The sequence below is a fragment of the Bos mutus genome, chromosome X (genome assembly GCF_027580195.1).
Source record: "Bos mutus isolate GX-2022 chromosome X, NWIPB_WYAK_1.1, whole genome shotgun sequence".
Taxonomy (NCBI): domain Eukaryota; kingdom Metazoa; phylum Chordata; class Mammalia; order Artiodactyla; family Bovidae; genus Bos; species Bos mutus.
This window is the reverse complement of record NC_091646.1, coordinates 69,136,210-69,153,657: the sequence shown is the minus strand read 5'-3', so window position 1 is coordinate 69,153,657 and position 17,448 is coordinate 69,136,210. Positions and strand designations below refer to the sequence as shown.

Below are 17,448 nucleotides of genomic sequence, written 5' to 3'. Positions count from 1 at the left end.
AATTTTGGAGTTCTTGCAGGAGAAGATGAGCATATGTCCTTCTATTCCACCATCTTGGACTGCCATATGTAGTTTTTAGAATTAGCTAATATATGTAAAAATTGTTAATTCTAAGAATTAAAAACTAAGAATTCTATTTGCTAATATTTTACTGAAGACTTTACATCTATATCCATGAGGGATATTAGTCTGTAGTTTTATTTTTTGTAATGCCATCATTTGCTCTCAGTATCAGATCAGTACTAGTCCTATAAAAGTGAGTTTGGAAATGTTACCTTTTCTTGTATTTTCTGCAAGAGATAGTATAGAATTGGTGTTAATTGTCCTTTTTTAGTAGAAATCTCCAATGAAACCATCTGGGCCTAAAGATTTTTTTCAGGAGGTTTTTTTTAAAATTTCTACTTTAGTACCATTGTGGTCAGAAAACATGTTCTGTATAATTTCAGATATTTTCAATTTGTTGAAGTTTGTTTTATGACCCAGTATACAGTCTATCTGGAGAAGGCAATGGCACCCCACTCCAGTACTCTTGCCTGGAAAGTCCCATAGACAGAGGAGCCTGATGGGCTGCAGTCCATGGGGTCACTAAGAGTCGGCATGACTGAGCAGCTTCACTTTGACTTTTCACTTTCATGCATTGGAGAAGGAAATGGCAACCCACTCCAGTGTTCTTGCCTGGAGAATCCCAGGGATGGGGGAGCCTGGTGGGCTGCTGTCTATGGGGTCGCACAGAGTCGGACACGACTGAAGCGACTTAGCAGCAGCAGCAGCAGCTAGGTATATATTATACATATGTAACTTGTTATAGTCTACTGGTGTTGACATTGTACCAGTTAGAGTGAAGTATAGAAACCTTACTTTTAAGTCCCTTTCCTCTTCCCCACTTGTAACCTTATTGTGTTATTATATAATCTAATAGATATTTCCTCTATTTATTCAGAACTACATCAGAGAATGTTATAATGTTTCCTTTAATCATCAAACATAATTTAAAAAACTCAAGAGGAGATAAAAATCTGATATTTACCTATGTTTTTATCCTTTCCATTGTTCTTTCTTCCTTCCTGGCGTTCCAAGCTATCTTCAATCACCATTTCCTTTCCCTGTCAAAAACTTCCTTTACCTAGTCATTAGGGTGGGTCTAGTAACAACAAATTCTCTTAGTTTTCTTTCTTCTGAGAATATTTTCATCTCCCCTTCATTCCTGAAGGATATTTTCACTGGATGTAAAATTCAAGGTTGACATTTATTTTCTTTCAGCACCCGAAAAATGCTGTACCACCTCCTTCTGGCCTCCAAGGTTTTTAATGGGAAAACCATTGTCATTTGAACTATCTCTCCCTTATATGGGAGAAGGCAATGGCACCCCACTCCAGTACTCTTGCCTGGAAAATCCCATGGAGGGAGGAGCCTGGTAGGCTGCAGTCCATTGGGTCACTAAGAGTCGGACACGACTGAGTGACTTGACTTTCACTTTTCACTTTCATGCATTGGAGAAGGAAATGGCAACCCACTCCAGTGTTCTTGCCTGGAGAATCCCAGGGACAGCGGAGCCTGGTGGGCTGCCGTCTATGGGGTTGCACAGAGTTGGACACGACTGAAGCGACTTAGCAGCTCCCTTATATGAAAGCATTTGTTTTTGTTTTTCTACTGTCCAGACTTTTCTTTTTCCTTAGTTTTCAGGGATTTGATATGATAGATCTTGGTATAGATCTTTGAGTTTATGCAGTTTGGAATTCAGTCAGCTTCTTTAATCTGTATGGTTTTTGTTGTGGTTGTTCAGTCGCTCAGTCGTATCCACCTCTTTTCAACCCCATGGACTGCAGCACGCCAGGCTTCCCTGTCCTTCATTATTTCCCAGAGTTTGCTCAGACTCATGTCCATTGAGTTGGTGATACCATCCAACCATCTCATCCTCTGTCATCCCCTTCTGCTCCTGCCTTCAATCTTTCCCAGCATCAGGGTCTTTTCCAACAACTCAGCTCTTCCCACCAGGTAGCCAAAGTATTAGAGCTTCAGCATCAGTCCTTCCAATGAATATTCAGGGTTAATTTCCTTTAGGATTAACTTGTTTTGATCTCCTTGCTGTCCAAGGGACTCTCAAGAATCCTCCAGCACCACAGTTTTAAGGCATCAATTCTTTAACACTCAGTCTTCTTTATGGTCCAAACTCTCACATCAATACATGACTACTGGAAAAACCATAACTTTGACTATATGTACATTTGTTGGTAAAGTAATGTCTCTGCTTTTTAATATACTGTCTAGGTTTTTCATAGTTTTTCTTCCAAGGAACAATCGTCTTTTCATTTCAAGGCTGCAGTCACCATCCGCAATGAATTTGGAGCCCAGGAAAATGAACTCTGTCACTATTTCCATTGTTTCTAAGGTTTTATCTTTTGCCAAATTTGGGGAATCTTTAGCCATTATTTCTTCAAATACTTTTTCAGTCCTACCTTCTTTCTCCTCTTCCTATGGAACTTTGGTGACATGAATATTAGATCTTTTATCATAGTCCCATCTGGTCACTGAGGTTCTGCTCATTTTTGACTATTTTTTTTGCCTTTTGTTCAAATTAGGTAATTTCTATTCTATATATTCCAGTTTACTGATTCTTCCTCTGCCCTGTCCATTCTGCTATTGAGTCCATCTGTTGAGTTTTTTATTTCACTATTTGTACTTCTCGGTTCTAAAATCTCCATTTAGTTTTTCTATATTCTGTTTCTTTGCTGAGACTATTTTTAATTTGTTTCAAACATGTTTATAATTGCCTGTTGAGGTATTTTTATGATGGCTGCTTTAAACTGCTTATTGGATATTCCCAACATCACTATCATTCTATGTTGGTCTCTCTTGATTGCCTTTTTCTCATTCAAGTTGAGAGTTTTCTGTTGTTGGTATGAGTGATTTTCTATTACATCCTGAACATTTTAGATATTTGTATAAATCCTCAGTTTAGTTGCTCGGTTGTGTCCAACTATTTGCGACCACATGGATTGCAGCACGCCAGGCTTCCCTGTCCATCACCAATTACCGGAGCTTACTCAAACTCGTGTCCATCGAATTGGTGATGCCATTCAACCATCTCATCTTCTGTTGTCCCCTTCTCTTCCTGCCTTCAATCTTTCCCAGCATCAGGGTCTTTTCCAATGAGTCAGTTCTTCACATCAGGTGGTCAAAATATTGGAGCTTCAGCTTCAGCATCAGTCCTTCCAATGAATATTCAGGACTGATTTCCTTTAGGATTAACTGGTTTGATCTCCTTGTAGTCCAAGGGACTCTCAAGAGTCTTCTCCAACACCATAGTTCAAAAGCATCAATTCTTTGGTGCTCAGCTTTCGTTATGGTCTAACTCTCACATCCATACATGACTACTGGAGAAACCATAGCTTTGACTATACAGACCTTTGTCAGCAATGTAATGTCTCTGCTTTTTAATATGCTGTCTAGATTGGTCATAGCTTTTTTTCCAAGGAGCAAGAGTCTTAATTTCATGGCTGCAGTCACCATTTGCAGTGGTTTTGGAGCCAAAAAAAATAAAGTCTGTCACTGTTTCCATTGTTTCCCCATCTATTTGCCATGAAGTATTGAGACTGGATGCCATGATCTTAGTTTTTTGAATGCTGAGTTTTAAGCCACCATTTTCAATCCCCTCTTGCAATTTCATCAAGAGGCTCTTTAGTTCCTCTTCACTTTCTGCCATAAGGGTGGTGTCATATCTAAGGTTATTGATATTTCTCCCAGCAATCTTGATTCCAGCCTATGCTTCATCCAGGCCAGCATTTCTCATGATGTACTCTGCATAGAAGTTAAATAAACAGGGTGACAATATACAGCCTTGACGCACTCCTTTCCCAATTCGGAAGCAGCCCATTGTTCCATGTCTGATTCCAACTGTTGCTTCTTGACCTGCATACAGATTTCTTAGGAGGCAGGTCAGGTGGTCTGGTATTCCCATCTTTTGAAGAGTTTTCCACAGTTTTCTGTGATCCACACAGTTAAAGTCCTTGGCGTAATCAATGGAGCAGAAGTAGACGTTTTTCTGGGACTCTCTTGCTTTTTCAATGATCCAACAGATGTTGGCAATTTGATCTCTGGCTCCTCTGCCTTTTCTAAATTCAGCTTGAACATCTGGAATTTCTCAATTCATGTACTGCTGAAGCCTGACTTGGAGAATTTTGAGCATTACTTTGCTAGCATGTGAGATGAGTGCAATTTTGCAGTAGTTTGAACATTCTTTGGCATTGCCTTTCTTTGGGATTGGAATAAAACCTGACCTTTTCCAGTCCTGTGGCCACTGCTGAGTTTTCCAGATTTGCTGGCATAATGAGTGCAGCACTTTCACAGCATCATCTTTTAGGATTTGAAATATCTTAGCTGGAATTCCATCACCTCCACTAGCTTTTTTTTGCAGTGATGCTTCCTAAAGCCCACTTGACTTCATATTCCAGGATGCCTGCCTCTAGGTGAGTGATCACATCATCGTGGTTGTCTGGGTCATGAAGATCTTTTTTGTATAGTTCTTCTATGGATTCTTGCCACCTCTTCTTAATATCTTCTGCTCCTGTTAGGTCCATACCATTTCTGTCCTTTATTGTGCCCATCTTTGCATGAAATGTTCCCTTGGTATCTCTGATTTTCTTGAAGAGATCTCTATTTTCCTCTATGTGCATTAATCATTTAGGAACCCTTTCTTTTCTCCAAACCTTGCATCTTATTTAAATCTTCAGTTTTAGCAGGCTTCCTCTAATACCATGGTGGCAAGGAAGGGAGGCTCCACCCCGTTACCTCTGGATGGGGTAAACATCTAGGTTTCCCACGCAGTTCTCATTGACAGCCTGGGGGAGGAGGGGTATTCATTGCTATTGGGCAGGACTGGAAATTCAGGCTCCCCCTACTCCACCTCAGGGTACCACCCTGCCCAAGAATGGCAGTGGCACCTTGTTACTAAAGCCTCCTAGGTGGGCCTCCTTGCCATTGAGCTTGGATAAAAGTCCTGGTTTTCCACTCTGCCTTCTCTGACACCACCCTCATTGGGTGGAAAGAGAGACTGGTTACCACTCGGCTGACATTTTACTTTCTTGTTTCTTTCATTCAACAAATATGTAATTGGTATTAATATATGCTAGGCATTATTCTACATGATAGAGATGTAAAAAGGACAGGTGAAAGCCTTGCCCATCATGAAGCTTACTTCTTTCTAATGGGGAAGAAAGACAGTAAGCAAATAAATATTTGGTAATTGGTTACTGGTAAATTCAGAAAGGGTACTTTTTTAGGTAGGATGGTCAGTAAAGGCCTTCCTGAGGAGGTGACATTTGGGAATAGAGCTAAATGCAGTAAAGGGAGGAACTTTGCAAAAATTGGGATGAAGAACATTCTGGATGAACAGGAGAGCAAGAGCAAAGATTCTGAAACAGGAATGAATTTGGTTTATTTCATGTAAATATGTTTTAATGTGTATTCAAAAAATTATAACTACCACATCAAACACTTTGATTTCACAGACACCTTGCTTTGGATGAATTTAAGTGTTTTGAGAGTGTAAAAGAAAAGAGAGGTTTTGACATAAATGATATGTGATCATGGCAAAATTCTTGACAGTACTGAAGTTTAGGAAACAAACCTAGCTCTGAAGTAGATAATGTGATTAGCCTTGTTTAACATAAAATAGAACTTAGGGAGGCTGATTAGCTTGTACAAGTTCACACAGTAAAGAAGCGAGGGAGCTGGGAATCCACATGAGAAAATGAACATCATACTGAAAGTTTAGAAGAAATATGAAATTTTCCTTCTGCCGGGTGGAGCTGCTGGTTTTTGCATACAACAAACCAAAAGCTTTTGAAAAATAGTTGGAGACCTATAAGTTGTTTAATTAAGCTTTTTTCCTGTCTGTTCAAAGTTCATGCCTAAAGCAATTATATCATTTTAGTCCCCTCCAGCCTTTAGCTCTAAAATAATCAAGGGGCAAAGGGGGAGTTGGAGCTTATCAGAGAAAATAAGGTTAAACCACTCAGGGTTCTGGAATGCCTAACTGTTGACAATTCTCTCTATCTACCCGGAGGCCCTTTAACCAACTGAGATTCAGGTGCTGTCTTTAGCACAGCCGCCAAATCCAGCAGTGCTAAGGGGCAGTTTATGCCAGAGTAAGTAGGCCCAGTCTCCCTGGCCTTGCTGCTGAGGACAGCCTTTGCAAGATTCTCACCACAAAGTTCCAGGGGAAGCTCTGCAGACATCCCATCCTGTGAACTGCTCTGCTATACCTGGATAGGGACATCCAGAATCTACAGTCAGGCCACCAAAGAGCTCTCAGTGTTTGAGAAAGGGAAGCATCTTTATAGGCTTCTGGTTTACTCACATCCTTCTGCCTCTTTGCAGCTCCAAGCATATTTTGGAGGGAGATTTCATAAAGATTTCTAAATTGAGTTAGAATTTCAAGTCTATTGTGACATGCAAATTAGTCCTGCTTTCCCGTTGGCAGCAATGCAGCTGAAGTGCCTAGAGATGGGCCATAAAATGAAAACATCAAAGTGATTAAATGTGCCCGAAGAGTATAATTGAGTGCATGAATAAGAGAAAATAAAACAAATTGATTTTCTCCAGTGCCAGAAAAACAGAATAATTGAGAACAAAATAATAGACTTTGAAGTAATCAAAGTGAGGAATGCACCATAGTGACATAGAAACAGCCAGTTGTGGGAGAGATTTATTGTGTTTCTGTTATCATTTTTACAACTTTAATTTCATTAGCTAATAAATACAAATCAATTGAAAAATCAGTCAACCAGAAAGGAGGCAGTCCCCAGCCAAGATTTTTATTCACATCTCTAAAACAGGCCAAGGCAGTGATCCTTAATCTATTTTCATAGGCGCACATATCCCCCTTGAGCTGGAAAACAAGTTATGGGAGGCCTCTCTGCTTTGGATGCAAGGATGTTCTCCTCTTGTCTGTCACTTTCCACACATAGGTTTACAGATTCAACCTTCCAAAGGATCACTTTTATACCCCGCCAAGGTTTCCAACAGACAGAATTGCCTGAGGATAGCATCTTGGTTTACCGAGATGACGTTTTCATGGCACTAACCAGCACCTGTGGCCTTTCAGTGGGTCTGAATTCACATAGTGGTGGTGGTGATGGTGGTGGCAGCTACAGCAGCCACAGCAACTTCCACTCTCACAATACTGCTGAGCATCTGTGGATTTGTCGTGTCCACCCCACTCTCCGCCAGGCCTCCCACCACCACCGCACACACACAGGCACGCATGCACACACACAAGTGACACTGAAATTTAATATAAAACCAAAAAGTCCAAGCAAGAGTATGCCACCCCTTTGGTGTCCAGCCTGGTAGCCATGATGCATGGAGGAGCAGGAGAGGGGAGTCAGGCAGGGAGACTTCTTATGCTAGTGATAGCAGTGGAGCGCTGGAGACACCAAGCTATGCCAAGACCAGGTGCTTGAAGATCACAAAGCCAACATGAGACCACTGCAAAACTATTTATATGGCTTCTCCAAGGAAAGACTCCCTTCACCCTACTCCTCAGGAGTAGGAGGAGTAGGCTTAGTGGAAGGCTTAGTGGCTCTTCACTGCAGGATCCACAACAATGACTGATATGTTGGTGTTTTTTCTTTTCACGGGCCCTTGAGCTACCCTGGCAGCTGTTGGCATTTCCAGATGTTCAAGACACACCCTACCTTCAGGCCTCCACAGTTACAGGCCATGACTTTGGCTCCTGTGAAAGTCTTTGGGACCATGGGGACTGTAAGCCAGGGTGCACAGGAAGAGTTGACAGTGCTGGGACTGGCACTACTTTCTGGCTCCATCAGGGTGGCGTGGTTCATAGACTGTGCCTGCCAGGCAGTTTGTCCTGGAGAATTACTCTTCCAGGAAGCACCTAGAAGCTGAAAAGAATCTTTCTGACTTTCTGGTGGCATCCAAGGCCCAATCATGGTGTACCTTGTGGAGAACAGGGAATGTTAGCATTTTGTTCTTTTGTGCAACCCCAGTTCAGGCCTAAAACCCCAGCTTCCATTTCCCACTGCTGTTTGGGAGGAGCAAAATGGAGCAAATGGCTTTCACAACTCTAAATCATTATACAGATGTAAGGCTGTATTATTCTTCCTGCCGCTGCTATTCCCATTATCCTGGATTTCTCAGCCCAGAGTTTTTGTCTGAAAAAGAAATGTGGAGAAAGCTCATGGACCAAAGAATCTAGAGCTATGACTCTAAAGTGGCTGGGAGGCATCGCCCAGCCCAGCAGATAGACTGCTTGAGGCCGAGCTGTACAAGCTGCCTGGCTGGCAGGCATGCAGCCCACTCCTGTGATGTCACCTCTCCAGTTACTGGTGCCTATCCCTCCACATGGAGCCAGCAGATTTAGGCACGGGGGGGAGAAAAAGTGAATCATAGGCTATTTTAGAAATTGCTTCAATTCAGTTTGAGACTGCAGTAGTCCCTTGCAAGTTAAGACCGGAGCACCCAAAACATCAGGGTACTAGTGCTGATATCCTATAGATGCCAGAAGCCTGGTGGGATTAATTCACAGCCTCAGGTTCTATTTCAGGTCAGAGGCAGACAAGTGGTAACTGGCGGTTATACTAATTGTCATTGAAAGGCTTTCTGATGACAAGAGGGATCTACATTCTAAGACAAACAATATAGTTGACAATTAAGAGCTAAAAACTAAAATCACCCATCCATTTCAGCACATACCTAAGGCTTCCTAGAAATCCTTTGTTCTGCCATTGTTCCCAGGTAAAGAGTGAGACCCTCAAGCCTGATGTGATGAGGCAGCTACCAGGGAAGTTTCTCTAGCCCTAGATCACGCTAGATGAGACTCCTCCCCATCTTAAAATTGTTTGGAGGCTCCACATGGCCTCTAGGATAAGACTATGGCTTTCTAGACCCTTGATGATCTGACCTCCAACAGTCTCTCCAGCCTCATTGCACGTGCACACACATACACACCCACACAAACAAACCTGTCCCTGACCCTCATTCTGTGCTCTGGCCACAAAAGCTTTACAGGTGCTTTTATACATCCTGCTCTGTTCCTGCTGCCTGGTACATTCTCTCTTCATTTGCCCTTTAAGATGACACCTCCTCCATGAAGCCTTCCATGCCCTCTCTTCAAATGCCCTCAGCACTCTATATAGACTGGTATTATATGGCCTTATTGCTATGGACTATGATGTGTTGTCTCCATATATGCTTTCCTTGCTAGACTGAGAGCTCCTTAATTGCAAGAACTGTATCTTTCAGTGAATACTAATTGATGGATTCCTGTGCACTGTCAAAGTGGCTAACAATAGTGATGAACAAGAGTAACACATCCCTGCCCTCACAAGATGTGTTTGGTGTGCTAAGTGCATTGAAGAAAATAGAATCATGTGGCAGAAAATGAGTGACTGGGGGTGGCAACTTAGACTAGGTAGTCATCAGGCCCCTCAGAGGTGATTTTTGGATTGAAACCTGAGTGAAAAGAAGAGTCAGGGATGAGAATATCCAGGAACAGAGCATGCTAGGTAGAAGGAATAACATGTGCAAAGAAGGCGGAGCCCTAAGAGGGAAAAATGACTAGTGTGTTCCAATAACACAAAGAAGTTCCATGTGGCCAGAACAGAGAGTGCAAAGAGGGCAGAGCAGACAAGAGACCAGGGACAGGGCCAGACCCTGCAGAGCTTGATGGCTAAGTAGTTTGAATTTTATTCTAGGTGTGATTGGAAGCCTTAGAGGGCTTTAAGCATCCAAGTAATGTGATCTGACCTAAGTTTTAACAAAATAACCATGCTGCTATATAGAGGAAGGATTGTAGGTGGCAAGGATGGAAGCAAGAAGACCAGTGATGAGGCTATTAGAGTTGTCCATGCAAGGGGTGACAGTGGCTTGGAGTAAAGTTATCACAGTGAAGGTGGGAGGGAAATGGGTGGATTTAGAAAATATTGTGGAGGTAGAATTGACAGGACTTCCTAATGGATTGAAAGGGAGGTTATAAATGAAAGAGCAAATAAGAATGACCCCAGTCAATGTCATAAAGAAAAAAAAAAGCAAAAGGGAACTGTTCTATATCTGTACTGTCCAATATGGTCACCACTGGCTACATGTGGCCATTTGAATTTAAGTTATTAAAATTAAATTTAAAATTCAGTTCCTCACTTGTACTGGCCATATTTTAAGTGCTCAATAGCCACAGGTAATTAGTGGCTCTCATATTGGGCAGCATAGATATAGAACATTTCCATCATCCCAGAAAGTTCTATTGGACAGCACTGCTGTACATTAAAAAGACTAAAAATTATGAGAATAAAAAGACAAGCCACAGACTGGGAGAAATTCTTGCAAAACACATATCCAATAAGGACAATTAGCCAAAACATACAAAGAATTCTTAAAACCCAACAATAAGAAAACAACCCAATCCAAAAAATGGGCCAAAGATTTTAATACACACCTTACCAAAGAAGCTACGCAGGTGGCAGTTAAGTACATTAAGGTATGCTCACTATCATGTCACTAAGGAACTGCAAATTAAAACAGTGAGTTCCACTACATACCTAATAGAATAGCTAAAAGCAAAACGATGACACCACCAAATGCTGACAAGGATGTAGAGCAACAGGAACTCATTCATTGCTGGTGGGAATGCAAAACAGAACCGCCATCTTGGAAGACAGTTTGGCAGTTTCTTACAAAACTAAAACATAGTCTTACATACAGTCCTGCTCCTTGCTATTTATTCAAGTAAGATGAAAACTCACGTCCACACAAAAACCTGCACATGAGTGTTTATAGCAGCTTTATTCATAATTGCCAAAGCTTGGAAGCAACGAAGATGTCCTTCAGTAGGTGAATGGATAAACTGTGGTACCAGACAATGGAATATTTTTCAGCACTAAAAAGAAATGAGCTATTAAGTGACAAAATGTAGAATAACATTAAATGTGTATCGCTAAGTAAAGGAAGCCATTCTCAAAAGGCTCCATACTACATGATTTTAGCCATATGACATTCTTGAAAGGACAAAACAATAAAGACAGTAAAAATATCAGTGGCTGTGATGGGGTTAAGGAAAGGAAGAGAGAGATGAATAGGTGGAGCATAAGAATTTTAGAGCAGTGAAACTATTCTGTGTGATACTGTAATGATGGATACATAATATTATATACTTTTCAAAACTCGTAGGCCTGTACAAAACCAAGAATGAGCCCTAATGTAAACTATGGACTAAATAATAATGTATCAATATTCATTCATCAGCTATAAAAAATGTACATACTAATGCAAGATGTTAATACTAGGGGAAATTGCCTCCTGGGGGGAGATGAGGAACAGGGGAGTATGAGAGATCTGTACACTTTCTGCTCAGTTTTTCTGTAAACCTAAAACTGCTCCAAAAATAAAGTCTATTAATTAGCAGCAACAATGAAAAAGAGTAGAGTGCTCACAAGCACCTAGTACTGGCAAAGAGTAGATAATAAATGTTGATTGAATAAATGAACAAACAGATGAATTAGTCAGTTGATGAATCAATTGAACCCAAGCCTCCTGAGTCCCAGTTCAGTACTCCTTCTTGTACATCAGAGGTAGGATGAGGATATAATGTATTGTCAAAACCAAGATACTTGAGAGTGAAACAGGGTGCCATGGGTATAAGTCAGAACTATCCCAGAGATCACAAACTAGGAGTCTGTGAGCCACATCTTATCTCCAAAATTGTTTTGGTTTAGCCTAACAGATTAATGTGCCATGTAATGTCATTTAAACATTTAAAGCAGTTGTCCACATTTCACACTATGAAAACTCTGTGTAAAGATGTGAATGTCTGACTTCTCTTGGAAAGTGGAAAGATCTGACCCACATTCCTGCTCACTAGTGATTGGCTGGAACCAAGTAGCAGCTGCCCGCTTTGTGAGCAGGTACCTTCCTGTTTGCCACAAATTCCACCTTTCCCTGTTGTATCTCCTACTCTAGGCCAAGTGTGAGTTTCCATTTCTCATCTTGCTGACACCATTTTGATGTTGTTTTCTTCTGTAATAGAGTTAAGAAAAAAGGAAATTATTTCTTACATTCAGGCCATTCTACAAAGTAGGGAAAAGAAAAAGGATCCAGAGGGATCCATATGTCTTACCCCCAGTCTGTTCTATTGACATCAATATATTCTTGGCCTCTATAGACATTTGAGTTTGCCCCTCTGATCTGTACTCTGTGTCTCTCCAGGCTGCAGATATGCTGGCCTTTAGAATTTTCTCAGGCTGCCACCCACTGCTGGAAAAGCTAGATGTGAGGGGAAAACAATGGGCATTATTGAAGCTTACATTTTCATTGTTACCCAAACTCAATATTGCTCATCATCAACTTTTGGTGGAAACTATTTCTGTTGTTTTTCTTAATTGCCTCCAAATGTAACTAGAGAGTGAGACAGAGCAGTAGAGAACACAGCACCCACCTTTCCTTTCTGTGAACATGTGTCATTGGGACACTTGGACGTGGGATTTTGTTCAACTGTGCACTCACTCATTCATCAAGCTCTGGCTATTCTTAAAGATGGAAGCACCCTCGCTTCAGCACCAGGACCCCCTATAGGTCTCCTCAGCACAGTCAACAACACACGCAAAGGCTCACATGGAGATGGGAAAGTATGGATGGGACACATGTAAGCTAAGGTGTTAGGTTTCATTCATAGGTACTCGGGAGCTGCTAAAGTTATTATGGAGCAGAGGAGGCATGTGATCACAGCTAGAATTGTGTGGGGGACAGATCCAGAAGTGGGAGCACCAGTTAAAAGGCTGTTTCAGTGACCTGAGTGATGGGAGCTATGGCTAAGGTGGAGAGAGGGGAACAGAAAAGAGAGGACAGATATGGAAGACATCTTGAGGTTAGATCTGGCAACTCATAAGATATGGAGAGTAAAAGATGAAGAATCAAAGATTATCCAGAGATTATGAACTTAAGGGTTGAAAACACCCAAGCCATGATCCAAAAAATTAACTTTTGCTTTGCAAAAGTTAGAAGAATGAAAAATCAGAATTCCCTGGCAGTCCAGTGGTTTAGGACTCTACACTTTCTCTGCCAAGGGTCTGGGTTTAATCCCTGGTCAGAGAACTAAGATCCCACAAGCCACACGGCTTGACCGATAAAGTGGGAGAGGGAGAGGGTGGGAAGATTTGGGAGAATGGCAGTGAAACATGTAAAATATCATGTAGGAAACGAGTTGCCAGTCCAGGTTCGATGCATGATGCTGGATGCTTGGGGCTGGTGCACTGGGACGGCCCAGAGGGATGGTATGGGGAGGGAGGAGGGAGGAGGGTTCGGGATGGGGAACACATGTATACCTGTGGCGGATTCATTTTGATATTTGGCAAAACTAATACAATTATGTAAAGTTTAAAAATAAAATAAAATTGGAAGAATAAAAAAAAAAAAAGAATGTGAAGACAAATTATATACTGAGATAAAATGCTTGCAAATCATATATCCAACAACAGATTTATATCTAGAGTATATAAAGAACTCTCCAAACTCAACAGTAAAAAAAAAATCCAATTAATAAAAGACATGAAGAGGATATACAGACAGCAAATAAGTGCATGAAATGATGTTCAACATTATTAGCCATTAGGAAAATGGAAATTGAGACCACAATGAGAGATCCCTACACACCTATCAGAATGGTCAAAATAAAAACTAGTGCCACCACCAAATGTTAACAAGAACGCTGAGAAACTAGATCCTTCATACAGTGTTGGTGGGGTACATACCATGGAACACTACTCAGCAAACAAAAAGGAACTGACTTAATGCACACAACAGCCTTGATGGATCTTTAAGAGCATTGTGCTGAGTGAGGGGGAAAAAATCTCAGAATGTTTTATACTGTAGGAGTTCATTTATATAACATTCCTGAAATTACAAAGTTATAGACCTAGAGACCAGATTGATGGTTGTCAGGGCTTAAAGATAGGGGGTGGAGGGGGGTTAACAAGGTGGCTTGAGGGAGGTCTTATGGTGATGGAATAGTTCTGTATCTTCTTGTGGTGGAAAATGAAAGTGAAAGTCACTCAGTCGTGTCCTACTCTCTGCAACCCCATGGACACACTCCATGTCATTCTCCAGGCCAGAATACTGGAATGGGTAGCCTTTCCCTTCTCCAGAGGATCTTCCCAACCCAGGGATCGAACCCAGGTCTCCTGCATTGCAGGCAGATTCTTTACCAGCTGAGCCACAAGGAAAGCCCAAGAATACTAGACTGGGTAGCCTATCCCTTCTCCAGGGGATCTTCTTGACCCAGGAATCAAACTGGGGTCTACTGCATTGCGGTGGATTCTTTACCAACTGAGCTATGAGGGAAGCCCTCTTGTGGTGGGGGTTATACAAATTTACACATGTGATAAAAATTTCATAGAATATATACACACACACAAATAAGTGCATATAAAACTGGCAAAATTTAAATATGGTCTGTGAATTATACCTGTGTCAATTTCCTGGTTTTGATATTAAATAATAATTATGTAAGATATTGCCACTTGGAAAAACTTGGTGAAGGCTACTTCTTGGTACTTTTTTTTACAACTTCCTATAAATCTATAGTAATTTTAAAATTACAGAGTTAAGTACTGCCCCCAAAAAAGGAATAAACTATTGATACACTAAAAATTTGCATGAAAATTAAAGGCATTATGCTGCTTGAAAGAATACAGCCTTAAAACATCACATACTGATGATTCCATTTATATAACATTCTCAAAAAGACAACACTTATGGTGATGGAGAATAGGTCAGTATTGCCAGGTGGTAAGAGGGGGAGGGGAGGATGTGACTGCAAAAAGAAAGCAGAAGAAATTTTGATGAGTAATGGGACCAATCTGTCTTAAGAATCTGACCTGTGTTAAAAATCATAGAACTGCACATAGCAAAGAAAGTCACTTTTACTGTATGTTTAATTTTTTTCCAAGTTTTTATTAATTGAAATTTTTTATTATAAATTTATTTATTTTAATTGGAGGCTAATTACTTTACAATATTGTATTGGTTTTGCCATACATCAACATGAATCTGCGACGTGTATACACGTGTTTCCCATCCTGAACCCCCCTCCCAACTCCCTCCCCGTACCATCCCTCTGGGTCATCCCAGTGCACGAGCCCCAAGTATCCTGTATCATGCATCTAACCTGGACTGACAATTCGTTTCATATATGATATTATACATGTTTCAATGCCATTCTCCCAAATCATCCCACCCTCACCCTCTCCCACAGAGTCCAAAAGACTGTTCTATACATCTGTGTCTCTTTTGCTGTCTCGCATACAGGGTTATCATTACCATCTTTCTAAATTCCATATATATGTGTTAGTATACTGTATTGGTGTTTTTCTTTCTGGCTTACTTCACTCTGTATAATAGGCTCCAGTTTCATCCACCTCATTAGAACTGATTCAAATGTATTCTTTTTAATGGCTGAGTAATACTCCATTGTGTATATTTAATATTGTATTAAAAATTAAACTAGATAGGCAAGTGGGTGCTGATTTTTCTTTCCTTCCTTTCTTCCATTCATCCATTTATTGAGCACCTACTATGTGTGAGGCACTGTGCTAGATATCAACCAAAAGTAAGGCAGCTAGGTCCTTGCCCTCATGGAACATCCTTCCTGTTTTAGAGTAGAAGTGGTCAGTAGGGTTTGGAGCCCAGTATTTTGGCTTGGGGAAGTAGGTCAAGAAGAAGACTGTGGAGGGACCAGTGCTGTAAGATTTCAAGTGACTGCTTTTCCCTCAAAGATTCTTAGACCTGAGAGTAGGGGGAAATCCCCAATTCATCTTTCACAGGTGCTCATGAGAGAAAATGCTAAAAGGGTTGTACCTTGCTAAGCAGGGGAAGAAATGTTGGGGGTGTGGAAAGATCTGATGCAGTTAGTGAAGTATGGACTCTGAAAAGTATTACCCAAATTTGTGCGTGTGTGTATGTGTGGCTTAAAACAACCATTTGTTTAGCTCATGACTTTGTGAGTTGGCAATAGGGCTGGGTTCAGCTGAGCGGTTCTTCTGGTTTGGGCTGAGTTCACCTAGCACTGCAGTCAGCCAGCTGTCCAAGGCCTCACTCACATGCCTGGTGGGTGGCTGGTGGTTGCTGGGGTAAATGGACCAGATCTCTCTCACCATCCAGCAGCCTAGCCTGAGCTTGTTCCTATGTTGGTGAGTGGGGGCAGGCAGGGTTCCCAAGGACAGCAAGAGAACAAGCCCCAAAATGAAAGTGCCTTTTTTAACAGCTTTACTGAGGTATAGTTCACATATGTTACTTGAATTTGAATTTTGTTTTCTCTATTTGCAGGGAATCTGAAGCATGTGGTCTAGTTGACAAAAAGAGATCAAATTTCCAGAGCCAAAGAGCAGTGCCTATAATGAAGACAGCGTGTTTATGCGAGCAGTGTGTGGAATTTGTGACTGCAGGGGAAATTTGGAAGAAATTACTTCCTGAAAATTTCCAAGGGGCACCAAGTGGCAGCTGGCCTCCTAGCATGAAGCAGGCAGGCACCCCAGAGGCCTCAACTAGACCTAGGGGAAGACAAACATTTCCAACATTTTAAGTGTTTATTTTTAAAAAACACACAGATGCCGTTTTTAATCTTTGAAAATTATTTTTAGGCAAGTTGGGGAGGGGTATTTTTATTTTCTTAAAGGAGACAGATCAGAAGCTGGAGGAAAGCATGGAGATTTGGTTGGCAGTTGGTGGGGCAGTGGGGAGATGAGAGTCAGGGTTTAGGCCTCAGGATCATCCAGGTGGAACCTTGGGGGAGGGGGATCTGGTCACAGATGGGGAGAAATCCACCTATGTTGTTTTCAAGATTATGAATTTATTTTGTTTTTTAATAAAATCTTTGCAAACCTACCTCTCTTCCACTTTCCTCATTGTAAAGTACCACTGACAGCACACAGTCGTGAACATTTCCTCTCACTGAAGTATAAAGACTAACCCTGCTGCTTCCCTGTTCTGCCCTGCCCCACCCTGATAGGGTGGCTCTGAGTGCTGGATCCTGCTGAGGAACTAGTGTGTCTTCCACTAAGTCCCAGGGACAGAAAGCCAAACTCTGACCTGTACTGGGGCCTGACCAGAGCTCACAGGAATACAGGTGCTGCAACCTTGGGGAAGGCCTTCCTGGCTCCCCAGAGAGAAGCTATCCTGCCTAGGGAGTGACTCAGTGATGGAAAAAGCAGGTGGCAGGTCAGATCCAAGAGGGACATCTTGATGAATAGAGGCTATTTCCCATCAAGCATGCTTGATGAAAATGGGATACAGTTGTGATGTGTTGGTTTTCCTATAACCTCAAAGGCAAAGACAGAGAAGGCAATGGCACCCCACTCCAGTACTCTTGCCTGGAAAACCCATGGATGGAGGAGCCTGGTAGGCTGCAGTCCATGGGGTCGCAAAGAGTTGGAAATGACTGAG

General features: G+C 41.6%; 1 protein-coding gene across 2 annotated transcripts in view; it reads left to right on the top strand.

Annotated features, from left to right (window-relative positions):
• Nucleotides 1-16,882, top strand: part of HDAC8 (histone deacetylase 8) — a 239,614-nt gene extending 222,732 nt beyond the window's left edge. For both annotated transcript variants that reach the window (XM_070365983.1, XM_070365982.1), the window contains one exon: nt 16,333-16,882. In XM_070365983.1, coding sequence (XP_070222084.1) covers nt 16,333-16,341 — 9 coding nt within the window. In that variant the 3' untranslated portion in view covers nt 16,342-16,882. The remainder of the gene's footprint in view (nt 1-16,332) is intronic.
• The last annotated feature ends 566 nt before the right edge of the window (nt 16,883-17,448 follow it).